Source organism: Trichechus manatus, unplaced genomic scaffold, assembly GCF_000243295.1.
Source record: "Trichechus manatus latirostris isolate Lorelei unplaced genomic scaffold, TriManLat1.0 scaffold00015, whole genome shotgun sequence".
NCBI classification, from domain to species: Eukaryota; Metazoa; Chordata; class Mammalia; order Sirenia; family Trichechidae; genus Trichechus; species Trichechus manatus.
The window spans coordinates 10,744,315-10,757,745 of record NW_004443951.1 but is presented as its reverse complement, the minus strand read 5'-3'; the positions used below and the strand labels follow the sequence as shown (position 1 = coordinate 10,757,745).

The 13,431-nt window shown below is 42.2% G+C and overlaps 1 protein-coding gene across 2 annotated transcripts in view; it reads left to right on the top strand.

The window, feature by feature from the left end:
- Positions 1 to 4,207: 4,207 nt before the first annotated feature.
- Positions 4,208 to 13,431, top strand: part of NASP (nuclear autoantigenic sperm protein) — a 70,010-nt gene continuing 60,786 nt past the window's right edge. For both annotated transcript variants that reach the window (XM_023727122.1, XM_012554280.2), the window contains exon 1: positions 4,208 to 4,357. In XM_023727122.1, the coding sequence (XP_023582890.1) occupies positions 4,299 to 4,357 (59 nt within the window). In that variant the 5' untranslated portion in view covers positions 4,208 to 4,298. The remainder of the gene's footprint in view (positions 4,358 to 13,431) is intronic.

Sequence of the window (13,431 nt, the reverse complement as noted above, 5' to 3'; positions counted from 1 at the left end):
CAGTCCAGTCCAATCCCTGTCTGAAGAGTTGGCCTCGGAAATTGTTTTAGTTCTGGGCTGATAGAGAATCCAGGGGCCGTGCTTTCCAGGGTTCCTCCAGTCTCAGACCATTAAGTCTGGTCTTCTTACCAGAATTTGAATTCTGCACCTCACCATTCTCCTGCTCCATCTGGGACTGTCTGTTTTGTTCCCTGTCAAGCCAGTCACTGGTGGTAGCCGGGCACCATCTAGTTCTTCTGGTCTCAGGCTGATGAAGTCTCTGGCTTATGTGGCCCTTTCTGTCTCTTGGGCTAATACTTTCCTGTGTCTTTGATGTTCTTCATTCTCCTTTACTCCAGGTGGTTGGGACCAATTGACACATCTTAGATGGCCACTCGCAAGGTTTTAAGACCCAGACACAGCTCACTAAAGTAGGATGCAGAACATTTTCTTAATAAGCTTTGTTATGCCAGTTGACCTAGATGTCCTCTGAAAGCATGGTCCCCAGACCCATACCCCTGCTACTCTGTCCCTCAAAGTGTTTGACTGTATTCAGGAAACTTCTTAGCTTTGGTTTAGTCCACTTGTGCTGACTTCCCCTGTAGTGTGTGTTGTCCTTTCCTTCATCTAAGATAATTCTTATCTACTATCTAGTTAGTAAATAACACTCACCCTTCCTCTCTACCCTCATAACCATCAAATAATGTTTTCTGTTTAAACCTTTTCTTGAGTTCTTGTAATAGTGGTCTTATACAATATGTGTCCTTCTGTGTGGTCTAACTGCTTCTTAAAATACTTCCAACCTAACCTACATTTTTCAACCTCATCATCACCCCTACTCCTAGAGGTTTTACGTGGTGCAACCAATTCCTGATCCTTTTGTGGTTTCTGTATTGTCAGTCTGGTTGCTTCTTGGCTTTCCCTATTGGGATTTTCTTTTCTCAAGTCTACTAGGTCAGTTACCATTTATCCACCTCTTTTCCAGCTTCTGAAATTTTGTTCCTGTTGTTTCCTCTCAAATTCTCTATGATCCTATGAGTTTCTCCCTTAAAAGACAAAACAAATTCTTTATTGTTATGTAGTTGGATTTCAAGAGGGAATGAATATAACTTTATGAGTTCAATCCACAACTTTTAATTGGAATTCCTCCTAATTCTTGTTAAATATAATTTTTTTTCTAAAGATAGTCTCTTTTACCCCCATTATTTACTATGAAATCTTGATTTCTATTTTAAGTAGGTATAGAGTTTTGAGTGAACTTTTTCTAGTTCTAATTATACTATGATTGCTTTATTCATTTAACAAGTTAATTTTGCCAGTTAGTGTGAGTCAGAAAGTGCTGTATATATTGGGAATTTAGCTGTAAGCAATACAGAAAAAGTCACATGCAGCCTATATACTTAGAAAGGAATAATAATAAGTAAATAAGTTTAGATTCTAATAAGTACAATGGAAGACATTATCAAGGGGAAGCTAATTTTGATTGGGTGATTAGGGAAGGTCACTTTTTGGAGATAACATTTGAGATGAGGCTTAAAGAATGAATAGAAGCCAGACACTCAGAGTATTGGTAGAAGAGCTTTCTAGGCAGCAAGGCAGCAAGTGCAAAGGCCCCGGAGTGAGAAAGGGCTTGGGCAGTCTGGGGAACAGAAAGATCAGCATGGATGGAGTATGAAGAATGAATGGGAGTAATATGAGATGAATTTGGAGAGGTGGATTGGAGCCAGATCATGCAGGATCTTATAAGCAATGATAAGGAGCTCAAAATTTCTTCTAAGAGCAATGGCAAGCTATTGAAGGAGAGTGTTGGAGAGGGTTAAATAGAGACCAGTAGACAGACAAGAGATGATGGTAGCTAGGCTTGGATTAGAGTACTGGTGGTGCAGTGATTAAGAGCTATGGCTGCTAACCAAAAGGTTGGCAGTTCGAATCCACCAGCCACTCCTTGAAAACCCTACGGGGCAGTTCTACTCTGTCCTATACAGTCACTGTGAGTTGGAATCAACCTGATAGCAACAGGTAAGGTAAGGCTTGAATTAGAGTGCTGGCAGTAAAGATGAGAGAAGTAGATGGATTTAAAATATATCTTAAATGTATTTCTCATAAGATTGAGTTCCTCAATGGCAGACCATGTCTTTTGTCCCTAGGACCTAGTAAAAAGCTTTACCATCATAGGTGCTCAATGAGTATTAGTTTAACAGATGAATGGATCACATAAGTAACTGGACTAGGGTTTCTTAGGCCCTAGCCTGGCTGCAAGGTCTCTGGAGAGGAGATCCCCATACATACTATCAGTCAACCCTCCAGTCATCATACTATCAAATTGTGGTAGTCATTTAATGAGTGCTTAGCATAAGATGGAAACCCTAGTGGCATAGTGATTAAGAGCTACAGCTGCTATCCACAAGGTTAGCAGTTCAATTCCATCAGGCGCTCCTTGGAAACCGTATGGGGCAGTTCTACTGTGTCCTGTAGGGTTGCTATGAGTCGGAATCAACTCAATGGCAATGGGTTTGGTTTGGGTTTGGGTAGCTAAGCTAGGCACAGTGCTAACTGTTCTAGCACGAATTACCTCTAATTCTCACAATATCCTTAAGAGATGGATAAAAACCAAAAAACAAAACAAAACAAAAAAAAACAAACCCACTGCCATTGAGTTGATTCCGACTCTTACTAATATTAAAAGGTTACATGACTTGGCTATAGCTCCAAACATTTTAACCTGCCCTAGCCTTGAAAGACTGGAATAAGAATCCTCCAAAGGAATCTCAGTCAGTGTGCCGAAGCTGGAGAGAAATAAAATCTCTGTTCTGATCACTGTAGACTGGGTCCTGGTGGAAGGAATGGATGATGATCGAAGTGTGAGAGCAGCAGCTATTTCATTTTAGCCTGCCTGTTATCTTTTACTTATCCAACTTCAGGAATGAGGCACACTGCTTTCCATAACTGACTTGTCTTGCAACTTGCTGGGCAAGTCACACTTCCCCTGAACTTTGTTTTTTCCTATGAAGTAGAGCTAATTCACGGCTTTGAACCGGTCTGTTCTGGTTCAAACCCCTGCTGACAATTTGCATTTCTAACATGTTCCCAGAAGTTATACATAAGAATCACCTGGGGGTCTTGTTAAAATGTAGATTTGGCTTCAGTATATCTGCGGTGGAAATGCAAATTATCAGCAGGAAACTCCTTAGAAATGCAAATTCTCAGCAGAGGTTCCAAGGAACCGAAGCCCTGGGCTAATAACACCAATCTCATTAGTAGCATTGTTGTCAAGACTAAATAAGACGACTGACACCTTTTCAGCATCTAAGCACAGTACCCCCGCCCGTAGTCCAAAAAATCCATTGCCAGGGAGTCGATTCCGACTCATAGTAACCCTACAGGACAGAGTAGAGCTGCCCCATAACTGAAGCAGACTGCCACATCTTTTTCCCACATAGCGGTTATTGGCTTCAAACCACCCGCCTTTCGGTTAGCAGCCCAGCGCTTTAACCACTGCACCACCAGGACTCCGCACGTAGTAGGCACACGTAAATCATAGCTCAAAGACTGGACAAAAAGATCTGGGAGCCAGTTTGATTTGGAGTCTCCGTAGGGCCGAAGAGGATGGCGTCAGCGGATTGGGCCGGCCGAAGGGGGCAGGTCCACAGACAGGAGCCAGCATCATCCCGCGCAGCCCGGAGCTTTGAATCAAGCGCGGTAGCTTCACCTGTAGCCAATCCTAGAACTGCATTTTCTCACGTCATTTGTTGCTGAGGCCCAGAGTGATGCGTCTCTCACCAAGATCAGTTCTAGCCGTTACAGCTGTACTGGTGCTCGACTCTTGCGTGTCCATCCGTTACGACTAAGAGGTCAGACAGAAGATCTCAGTCACCTCCCCGAGTATTCGGGCTGGAAGGAGACCCTCGGCTACTTGCTCCAAATATACAAAGCAGCTTCGGGTTCCCTTTTTGTGGAAGCTGCTGGCTGGCGCCCTGTCAGGACTTGTAGTATCAAGATTCTGGTTCTTCTTACACGACTTGCCAGAGAAGCAGGAAGTTGCTTTTTTTGGGAAGGCGAGCCAGGCAGGGAAAGTACTTCGCGGAGTCATAGGTAGTGGGGGTGTACTATGACTAGACTGCAGCTGAGTCCTGGCCCTTTAAACCTGAGGGGGAGGGTCCGGAAGTTGATGGGCGGGGCGAAAGGCCTTGGTATATAAGAGGGCCTCAGCCGTGCGGGGTCTCTAATCTGCCATTTTCTGTTAAATATTTGGTATCCCAAATTTCTAGTTTTCCTCACAAGCTTTATTCCGCTCGCTAGTCCGCCACCTCAGGGGAACGATGGCCGCAGAGTCCACAGCCGCTGCCGCCATCGCTGCGGAGCTGGTTCCCGCCGACAAGTAAGCTGGGCCGTGGAGAGCTTGAGGCACTGACCAGTCCGCGGGAGGGGGTGGGGGCCAGGGCTTTACGGGAGGGACAGACCAGTGGATGGGAGGTTCTTTCTCCCGATGAAGCGAAGTCGCTGTTCAGGGAGACCTGGACAAAGAAGGAACCCACTTCTTGCTGAAAGCCTTGCGTATTGGCGGTAACTCCGGTCGGCTGGCGCCCCCTGCCCCGCTTTTCGCGGCCGCCATCTTGCTGGGGGCAGCGGCGACTGTGTCCACCTCCTGCCCCTGTCCTTCCTCCCCGGGCCTGTGGCTGTCGGCGGGGAGGCGGCGCCCTGACGAACCGGCTTTGCCCCCATGCCCCTACTGTCCCCGCATTCCTGGAGCGCGCCTCGGCAGGGTCCCCAGGTAACCTGGGAGTATAACCAACAGATTTGGCGCCAAAAAAAAAAGCCTGCACGAGGAAGGAGGCTGCAACCGTGGGGTCGGGAGTGGGCGGGTCCTTCTGATGGGTGGAGCCTTGCGCTTTCGTTCTCTTCCCTCCGCCTGCTCTGGAGCAGGGGGCGGGGCCCTGAGGAGGCGGGAAAACTCCATTGTCTGGGGCCGCAGCCGCTGGGCGAGTGCTTTAGACTTTCGCTGTGGGGCGCTGTGAGTTTTCCCCTGCCATTGCTTTTCTTACCTCGTGCTCTGGGGCCAGCCACCTTGCCCTCCGACTCCCAGCGAACCCTGGCCTCCTGTCTGTGGTGGGGAGCATCGTGGTTCTTTAGATTTCCAAGCTGTTGGCGGGAGACTTGGCTGCGTCCGGGAGATATAATGAGGACGCGAAGCTTCTCAGCAGCGTTTGGTTGCTAGGTGAATGCACAGTAATATGCGCGAAGTGTAGTAGAAGAACTAGAGGGAATGATAGAAGATAAGATTGCTTGGAAAGCGGCAAAGTGCTTTCAAAGATATTTTATGAACAGTGAGGGGAAACACCCCATTAATTGAGTTAACAGTTGCTGTTTTCCGTCTAGTAGATCTGACTTCTTGATCTTCCTTTACTTCCTAGGGACCTAGTTTTATTTTTTTGCTTCTCTTGTGCACTTTAGAAATTAGCTGCCTCCCCTATATAGGGAGTGTTTGCTGTGAGATTTTTATGATTCTTTACAGGCTTACCCCCTGATGATGATTATAGTATATTTATAGTCACCAGCATTTACTTCTCTGTTTTATAAGTAAGGAAACAAGATTAGAATGTTGACCCACATGATTATATCACGAAGTAGTTAGATTAGAATGTAGAAATAATTTCCAAATTAATACGTGGCTACAGAGGCTGAGTGAAACCTTAGTGTTTCAGTTTTCATTTTCTCATTACCTATGGAAAAGCTTACCTGGGAGAAAATGGCATGTAAACCTAATTAGCTCGTCTAGGAGAACAATAAAGGCAACATCTCAGGTAAATGGTGGGGCTGTTCAGCGGTAAAGCTTCTAGGTCTGATGTCTGAGGGTGAAGAAAATGATTTGAGTTTAGACTTTGGTAAGAACGCACATTATAAATCCAGTATAACCACTGAAAGAATAAAAATGTATATAGCTTCCAAATGAGTAGAGAGAAAAAATGGAATAAGAAGTAAACTTCAGTTCAGAGTTGGTTATGATAATCAGCTTGATGACTTTAATGATGCTGGACCAGTTTTGTTTCTGTAAAATGCTACATCGGGCTTCTGTCCCCTCGTGCCATTTAAACAACCTTGCCAAAGTAATCAGTGCTTGTCTAAATGCTAAATCAGTCCTTACCGTTATTAGCTTTCTAACTAGTTCTTTCTAAACTAGTTCTCAACCTTTTTGTTTATATTAACAAAGATACAAAAATGTATAGCAGTTTGTGCTGTGGTGATAGGGACGAATGAGAAAGTTCAATTGGAAAGAGGAAGTCTTATGTGGTGAATTTTGGCTTAGCTGTCTTGTAATAATTCCTGAGGTGCTTCTTAATTGCTTTAGAAGAGAAAATGTCAAAATGAAAATAAGTGGTTTACCTTAATAATCCGTCCTAAAGTTCTGGGGTTATTTCTATTTCCACAAGTGGTTTGTGTTTCATCTGTGTTACTGTGGGGCTTATGTTGGTGCTTACTATTTGGATATTTGTAATAAGATTAACTTACTGTGATTTAGCTTCATGGAATTATGATGAATTAGTGATTAGGATATATTTGTATGAAAGACTTAGCCAAATTACCTGGTTATTTATTTTTTTCATGGAATGGAGGAGTTAGGTCAGTATGTTAACTCAAATGTGTAAATGGCAAGAGGGTCCCACTGGTGGACCTGGAAACAATAAACTATGTTTAACGATTGTGTTCAGTGAATTCTGATATTTGATACACTCAAGTTGCTTTTTTGAGGTGGAAGGAGGACAGTAGGGCAGAAAAATAAATGGAATAATTGCTAGAATTGTTTCTGAGTGAGTGTGACCTTGTCCTGATTATCACACCCATTAATCTTGATAATCCTTATATGCAGGTCCAAAGTATTCTTCACTTACCACTTTTGAAAAGTGAAGCATGGAGCGAGGTCCTTTAAAATTCAAGGAGTTTTCATTTTTCGTATTTAAATCTGGCAATTTTATTTGGCAGAAAGAAGTCAGATCCCAATTCAAAAGAATATAGATTCCTGCTCTTTAATTTTGGATAGTTTTTAATTTAAGATTAAATTCTTTAAGGTAAAATAGAAGATGAATACTTGAAGTTATATTTTACCTGCCCTTTTTTGTAGTAAATTTTTTTTTTTTTCAGTAAAATTGAAATACATCATACTGTATAAAGGTGCACAGATTGTAAGTGTACGGCTGAGTGAATTTTCACAAAGGGAAAGGAGAAACAAAATACTGTATGGCACCCAGAAATCTCTTTTCAGTCAATAGCTTCCCTCCCAATGGTAAAGTTTTCTGACTTTTAACATCACCAATCAGTTTTGCCTGTTTTTGAAAACTTAGATAAATGAAATCATACGGTATGTTTGGTTTCTTATACTCAACATTGTGAGAATCATCTACGTTGCATATTGTTTTAGGGCTTTCTGCTGGTTCCATTATGAATATACCACAGCTTATCCATCCTATTGAAGATGGATGTTGAGCTTGTATTTGTAGGGGTAGATCATAACTTTTTGGTGAGGAGGGCAGATAATACTAAATTTTTATCATGACTAGGAGTCAAGAAACCAGATTCTATTTCTGGCTCTGCCCCTGTGGGCCTCAGTTTTCCCATTTGTGAAATGGTAGTGGTAGAGGGAAGATACTACAAGTTCTCCAGATTCATTCCACCAGGAAATTTTTGTGACACAGATTTTCTTTCTTCCCAGGTTATAAGCATAGTTTTCCTATATTTATTGAGCATTTGTTTTAGGTACCAGAGATACCGTGGTTAAGGAGACAGAAGTGGTCTCGGTTCTCAAACGGAGCTTTTGCTACTGGGATAGAGGCAATACATATATAGTGAGAGAATGTCAGTGATAACTGCTGTGCAGGTAATTGGGTGGTTATTTTAGGTGTTTAGGGATGGCCTCAATGAGATCTGATTGACCAGGAGGGGCCAGCTGTATGAAGGGAAACTTCATTCATAGAAATAGGAAAGGCAGAGAATATGGGTACAGATGCAGGTAGATTGGTAGTTTTGTTGGTGGGAGGAAGAGGGACTTCCTGTCTGATTGTTTCTGTTTGGTCAGTGGAGTATGAGGCAAGATCATCTGCGTGGAAGTAAGGGGGAGTAGAAAATGGTGTATGAGAATTTTTGAGAAGTGAGCAGTAGTCATTTTGGAAAGTCTGGAAACAAATATTCTAGGGAAATGTAGTTGAATTGCCAGTGTTGAGTCCTTGTTTTAGATTTGGGATCAAGAATTTAAAGTGAGGCCAGAAAGTGCTGTTGTATGCTTTTCTACTGTAAATGTTCGTTCAGCTGCTTGTCTGTAGCAGACACAGTAGATGACTAGAGGGTTGAGACTTGTGGAACTTACAGTTTTCCAAAAGAAAAACTTAAGTAGAATACTTTCATCACAACGTGGGAGTTTAACTTAAGGAAAAAACATCTTGAAGATAAAACCATCAGAAATTTGTTTTTTCTCCCATATCTAGCTGTCCAGCAGCAACTACCTGTATGGTCTCTTGGTGCCTCTTTTACACCCACCCCTCTCTGATAGCGTTTGTCTCCTCTGCATCGAAACATCCTCAGATGGATGCATTTAAAAAACATTCCCTCTGTCATATATCTGTTTAGCTGCTATCCTTGCTTCTTTATGGTCGATCTTCTTTAGGTAAGAATTTGTATTCCTAGGCTCCACTTTCTTTCTATTTATTCATTTAACAAATGTACTTAATGTTTTAATATGTTAGGGTTTAGGGTTACAAAGATGAATAAGACTTCAGTTCCTGGTCATCAGGTCACAGTCTAATAGGACAGGTGTTGTAATGTCAAGACATGCTTAAATGAATCTCACCTTTGTCACCAATTACATCAAACCCGTCCAGGGAGGCTAAGATCATCTACCTCTGATGCCAGATATGTAGTGAATAATAAAATCCCCCTCCACTCACTCACTGTGTCCTGTAGAAATGTCAGCTTCTCTTCTCCGATCAGTGTAGAACCCAGCTGCCAGCGCAGCCCTTTCTCATCCCCATTCACCTGGGTCTAGGTCAGCAGGTACGGGCCCCTTTTCTATTTCTTAGGTCTGATAATTCCTTGGAATGACTCACAGACTCCAGGGAAGGAGTATCTTTAATCTAGTATGCCCCTGTCTTTCTGAGAGCAGGTGTTCTCTATCATCACCCAGGAAACTCCACTGAACTTTTTTCTTCCAAGGCCTTTATTGGCCATGTCACATGGTCATAATTGATTATATCATGCCTCTTAAGGCTTACTTAGCATTGAACCCTCTTGATCTGGTCATCCCTCACTCATTGGCCTCAGGGGTGATCTAGCTCTCAGGGACCAGGACCAAAGGCCAGATTGTTTACTGCAAGGGGGTTTCACCTTGCAGGTGTGTATTGAGAGTACAGGTAGATCCTCACAACATATTTGAGTTAGGATGAACCGCATTTACAGTTATCATTATAGTTAGTAATATGCACTATATACAGTGTTGCAGCATATAATTTGCCAGTGTTATCATTCTTAGGTGTTCACTTGCAGAGGTTTAGTCTTATGATTTACTATTCCAAACACTTCTGTAATTATAAAGATACTAATAATAAAAGGCAATAATAGTGAAAACAAAAAAAAAGGTATTCGACTAATGTCAGGACTTATGATGGAGTTGTCATAACAGAAACCTGTCGTAAGTTGAGGACTACCTGTATAAACATTTCCTCTTCAATTTGCCTCATTCTGGGTTTTTGCCCCCTCATGCCATTTAAACATCCTTACCGAAGGTAAGTGATAATTGTCTAAATGCTAAATCAGTCATTACCATTCTTAGCTTTCTAACTAGTTCTTAATCTCTTTGCTGCATTAGATAACTAGCCACTACCTCTTTGAAATTTTGTTTTCCTTTGATATTGCCTCCATTTCTTCCTATTTCTCTGCTTTTTCACTAACAGTTGCTAGAATCTATTGATACCTTGTGTGCCGTGCATTATACTGTGTGCTTTATGAGCTTTCTCATTTAATTTTCAAAACAGTACTGTGAGATTGTTGTTATAGTTGCCATTGAGTAGATTCTGACTCATGCCAACCCTGTGTGTGGGGAGTAGAACTGCTTGACCTTTCAGAAGCAGATCATCATGCCTGTCTTCCAAGATGCCTCCGGGTAGGTTTGAACCACTAGCCTTTGGGCTAGTAGCCAGGTGCTTAGCCATTTGTGCTACTCAGGGATTGTAAGGTAGATACTACTAATTATAGTTGAAGGAACTGGGGCAACTCACATGAAAAGTCACTTACTCTAATCCTACCCAAGTGATTCAGCATCAGTTACTTATTTTAACAAACATTGAATAGGTGCCAGGCCTTGTACTTGGTGCTGGGATACAGCTAGGATAAGATAGACATGGTTCCTTTCTTTAGAGCTTAATCCTGGTGGAAAATATGGAACATCAGCAGGTAATTGGAATATAGTGTAAATTATGATAAGGGTCATATGGGTTACTAAAGGATCTGTGTAATTGGGTATGTTACTTCTCAAAAATAGGGATAGTGCCACCTGCCTCAAAGGTTTTTTGTGAGGATTAAATGAGAATGTAATAGGTACTGTTTGCACTATGTTTGACTGTCAGATGTTTGCTCTAAATTGCATTTTGAGTATTATCCATTTAGGTCTGTCATAAACTCTTCAAAATCAACTTAACACTTAAACCCCCAGTTTTCACTAATGACTCCTGTTCTTTTACCTTATGGTGGTACAGTGAATTGCTTTAATATGACCCTATTAACCATGGTCTCGTAACCTGTTGCCATTGAGTCCGACTCACAGCGGTCCTATAGGACAGAGTAGAACTGCCCCATAGGGTTTCCAAGGAGCAGCTGGTGGATTCAAACTGCCAACCTTTTGGTTAGCAGCTGAGCTCTTAACCATTGTGACAGTTTTGCTAACGCAAATAAGGTTCATGGATCTCTTGTGGGAATGGGTGGAACTATACAAATAAAGTGTATGGAACCCTAATGAGTTGGTCAGTTTTGCCATCCTGCTAGGCTTAAAATGAGCCAATGCCGGAGGCTGAGGGGGGACCTCACGACCATCAAGAAAAAGAGGCAGAACTGAAGTGTTTCCTTTGGACCCAGCATCCCTGCGCTGAAATCCTCCTAGACCCAGGAGACAGCTGTAACACCAGAGACAGTGCAAGATGATGAGAAGCAGTGGCAAGCATGGCAGAGTCCAGTGGCAGAGAAACAGTAGCAGCAGAAGCAGTAAACCTGCGTGAGGTGGCATGGGAGTGAGAGAGCTGAGTGCCTTCAGGCAGGAGGCTTCCTGAGGGAGTGGGATGCATCTGGGCACTTATCGATGGCGCTAAAGAGCTTTATAATACTTGACCTGAGCAAGGGCCGAGGGTTAAGGGCCTAGGCCAAGGGTGAGGGCCTGGCGGTTGCAGCCAAGAAAAAGCTTTTCTGATCCAGGAACTGTATCCTGAATTGTTCCTGTTACTTCCAAGTTGATCCTGATCCTGAATTGTAATGTGTTACTTCCCTAATAAACTCCATACTAGTGAGTACGGTCTGTGAGTTCTTTGTGGCCATTGCAACAAATTATCGAACACAGCAGAGAAGTAGTGCTGTGGGAGGGACAGATGGTATCAGAATTGGTGAAAAGGTTGGAGAGTGAAGATAGTTTGACCTCATCTCATAGGAATCAGCTTTGGGCTGCTGCTGATTTGATTCTCTCTTCCCCCTAAAGTTAGACAATGTCTGCTGCTCCTGCCATTTTTACACTTAAATTGGTTGGGTGATGCTCAATTGCCCAACCCCAGAAATAGACATTCTGGACTCTCCTCTACCTCCCTTTCCAGCTTCCAAAAAAATATTCACCAATATTTAGCAGATTGACCTTGTAATATTGCTTGATAAACAGGGCTTAGAAATGTAAAGCTTAGAGGGCTAGGTAGGGAAAAGTTAAGTGGTGGGGATTGTAGTGAACTGGAGGATGGATTCACCTCTTTTAAAGGGAGTAGAAGGAGCTCTGGTGGCCCAGTAGTTAAGTGCTTGGCTGCTAACCCATGGGTCGGTGGTTTGAATTTACCAGCCCCTCTGCAGGAGAAAGATGCAGCAGTCTGCTTTTGTAAAGACTTAAAGCCTTAGGAACCCTTTGGGGCAGTTCTACTCTGCCCTTACATGGTCACTATGAGTCGAAATTGACTTGATGGCAGTGGGTTTGGTTTGGAAAGGTTGGCTGTTCGAACCCACCAGCCGCTCTGTGGGAGAAAAGCCCTGACGATCTGCCTAGGAAACCCTATGGGGCAGTTCTGCTCGGTCCTGTAAGGTTGCTATGAGCCACAATCAACTCTATGGCACATAACAACAGTATATTCATGATTCAGAATTCAGAAGGGTAGATATATGGCGAAGTGTCCCTACAGTGCTTATTCCCTAGCCACATAGTTTTTCCTTCTCAGTCAACCAGTGTTAGGAATTTATTACGTTTAGTGGTACCTTCGACATATATAAGGAAGCTGTATGTAGTTTTTATTCTCTCTTTTTGTATAAATGGTAGTGTACTTGAGACATTTTTAAAAGCACTAAGTGTGTTAGAGATCATTCCTCACCAGGGCATAGTTTCCTGATTATTTTGTTTTTTTAATGGCTGCGTAGGATTCTATTCTGTGGCTGCCTCATAACAAGGTCTCTGTTGATGAACATTTGAGTTTCTACTATTTGGTTGTTACGAACAGTGCTGCAGTGAATAACCTTGTAATAATCATGTACTAGTGTATCTGTAGGATAATTCCTACAAGTAGGATTGCTGGATCAAAGAGTATGTTCATTTGTTGTTTTTAGTAGATAATTGCCAAATAAACCTTCACAGAGGTTTTGTGAATTTACACTTCTGTTAGCAGTATATGGGAACACCTGTTTTCCCTGAACTCTCATCTTTAACTATTTGATGAGTAAATGTTTTCTGTGTAGTTTTGTGTTTCTATTCAGAATGAATGTTATGTGTTAAAACATTTGAGCTGTTGTGTTTTCGTTTTCTGTGAATGTGTTTATGTCCCTTAATGTTTTCTTGTTGGGCTTTTTTCCCCTATTGATTGTAAGGTTCTTTGTGTATTGAGTAAGGTAACCTTTTGTGAAATGAATTAGATGGAGCAGAATTTACCAATGTTTTATGATTTTTTATTTTAAAAAGGCCTTCCCCAGATTAATCATAAAATAATTCTCCCATTGTTTCCTGTAGTGCTTTTTGGTTTCATATTTTATATAATGGTTTTTTAAGATAGCAGAAATTCAGATTTTTATGTGAGACCTCCAAAATTTTAAATGTAACTTTTATAATTAATATTAAAAAGTAAAATTGGACCAAACATGTCTGTGGTCCAGGTAGGACATGGACATCAGTTTTATAATTGCCCCAAGACCTGCTGAATCAGAAAGTTAGGAGCTGGGGCTCAGCAATCTATTTTAACAAGTCCT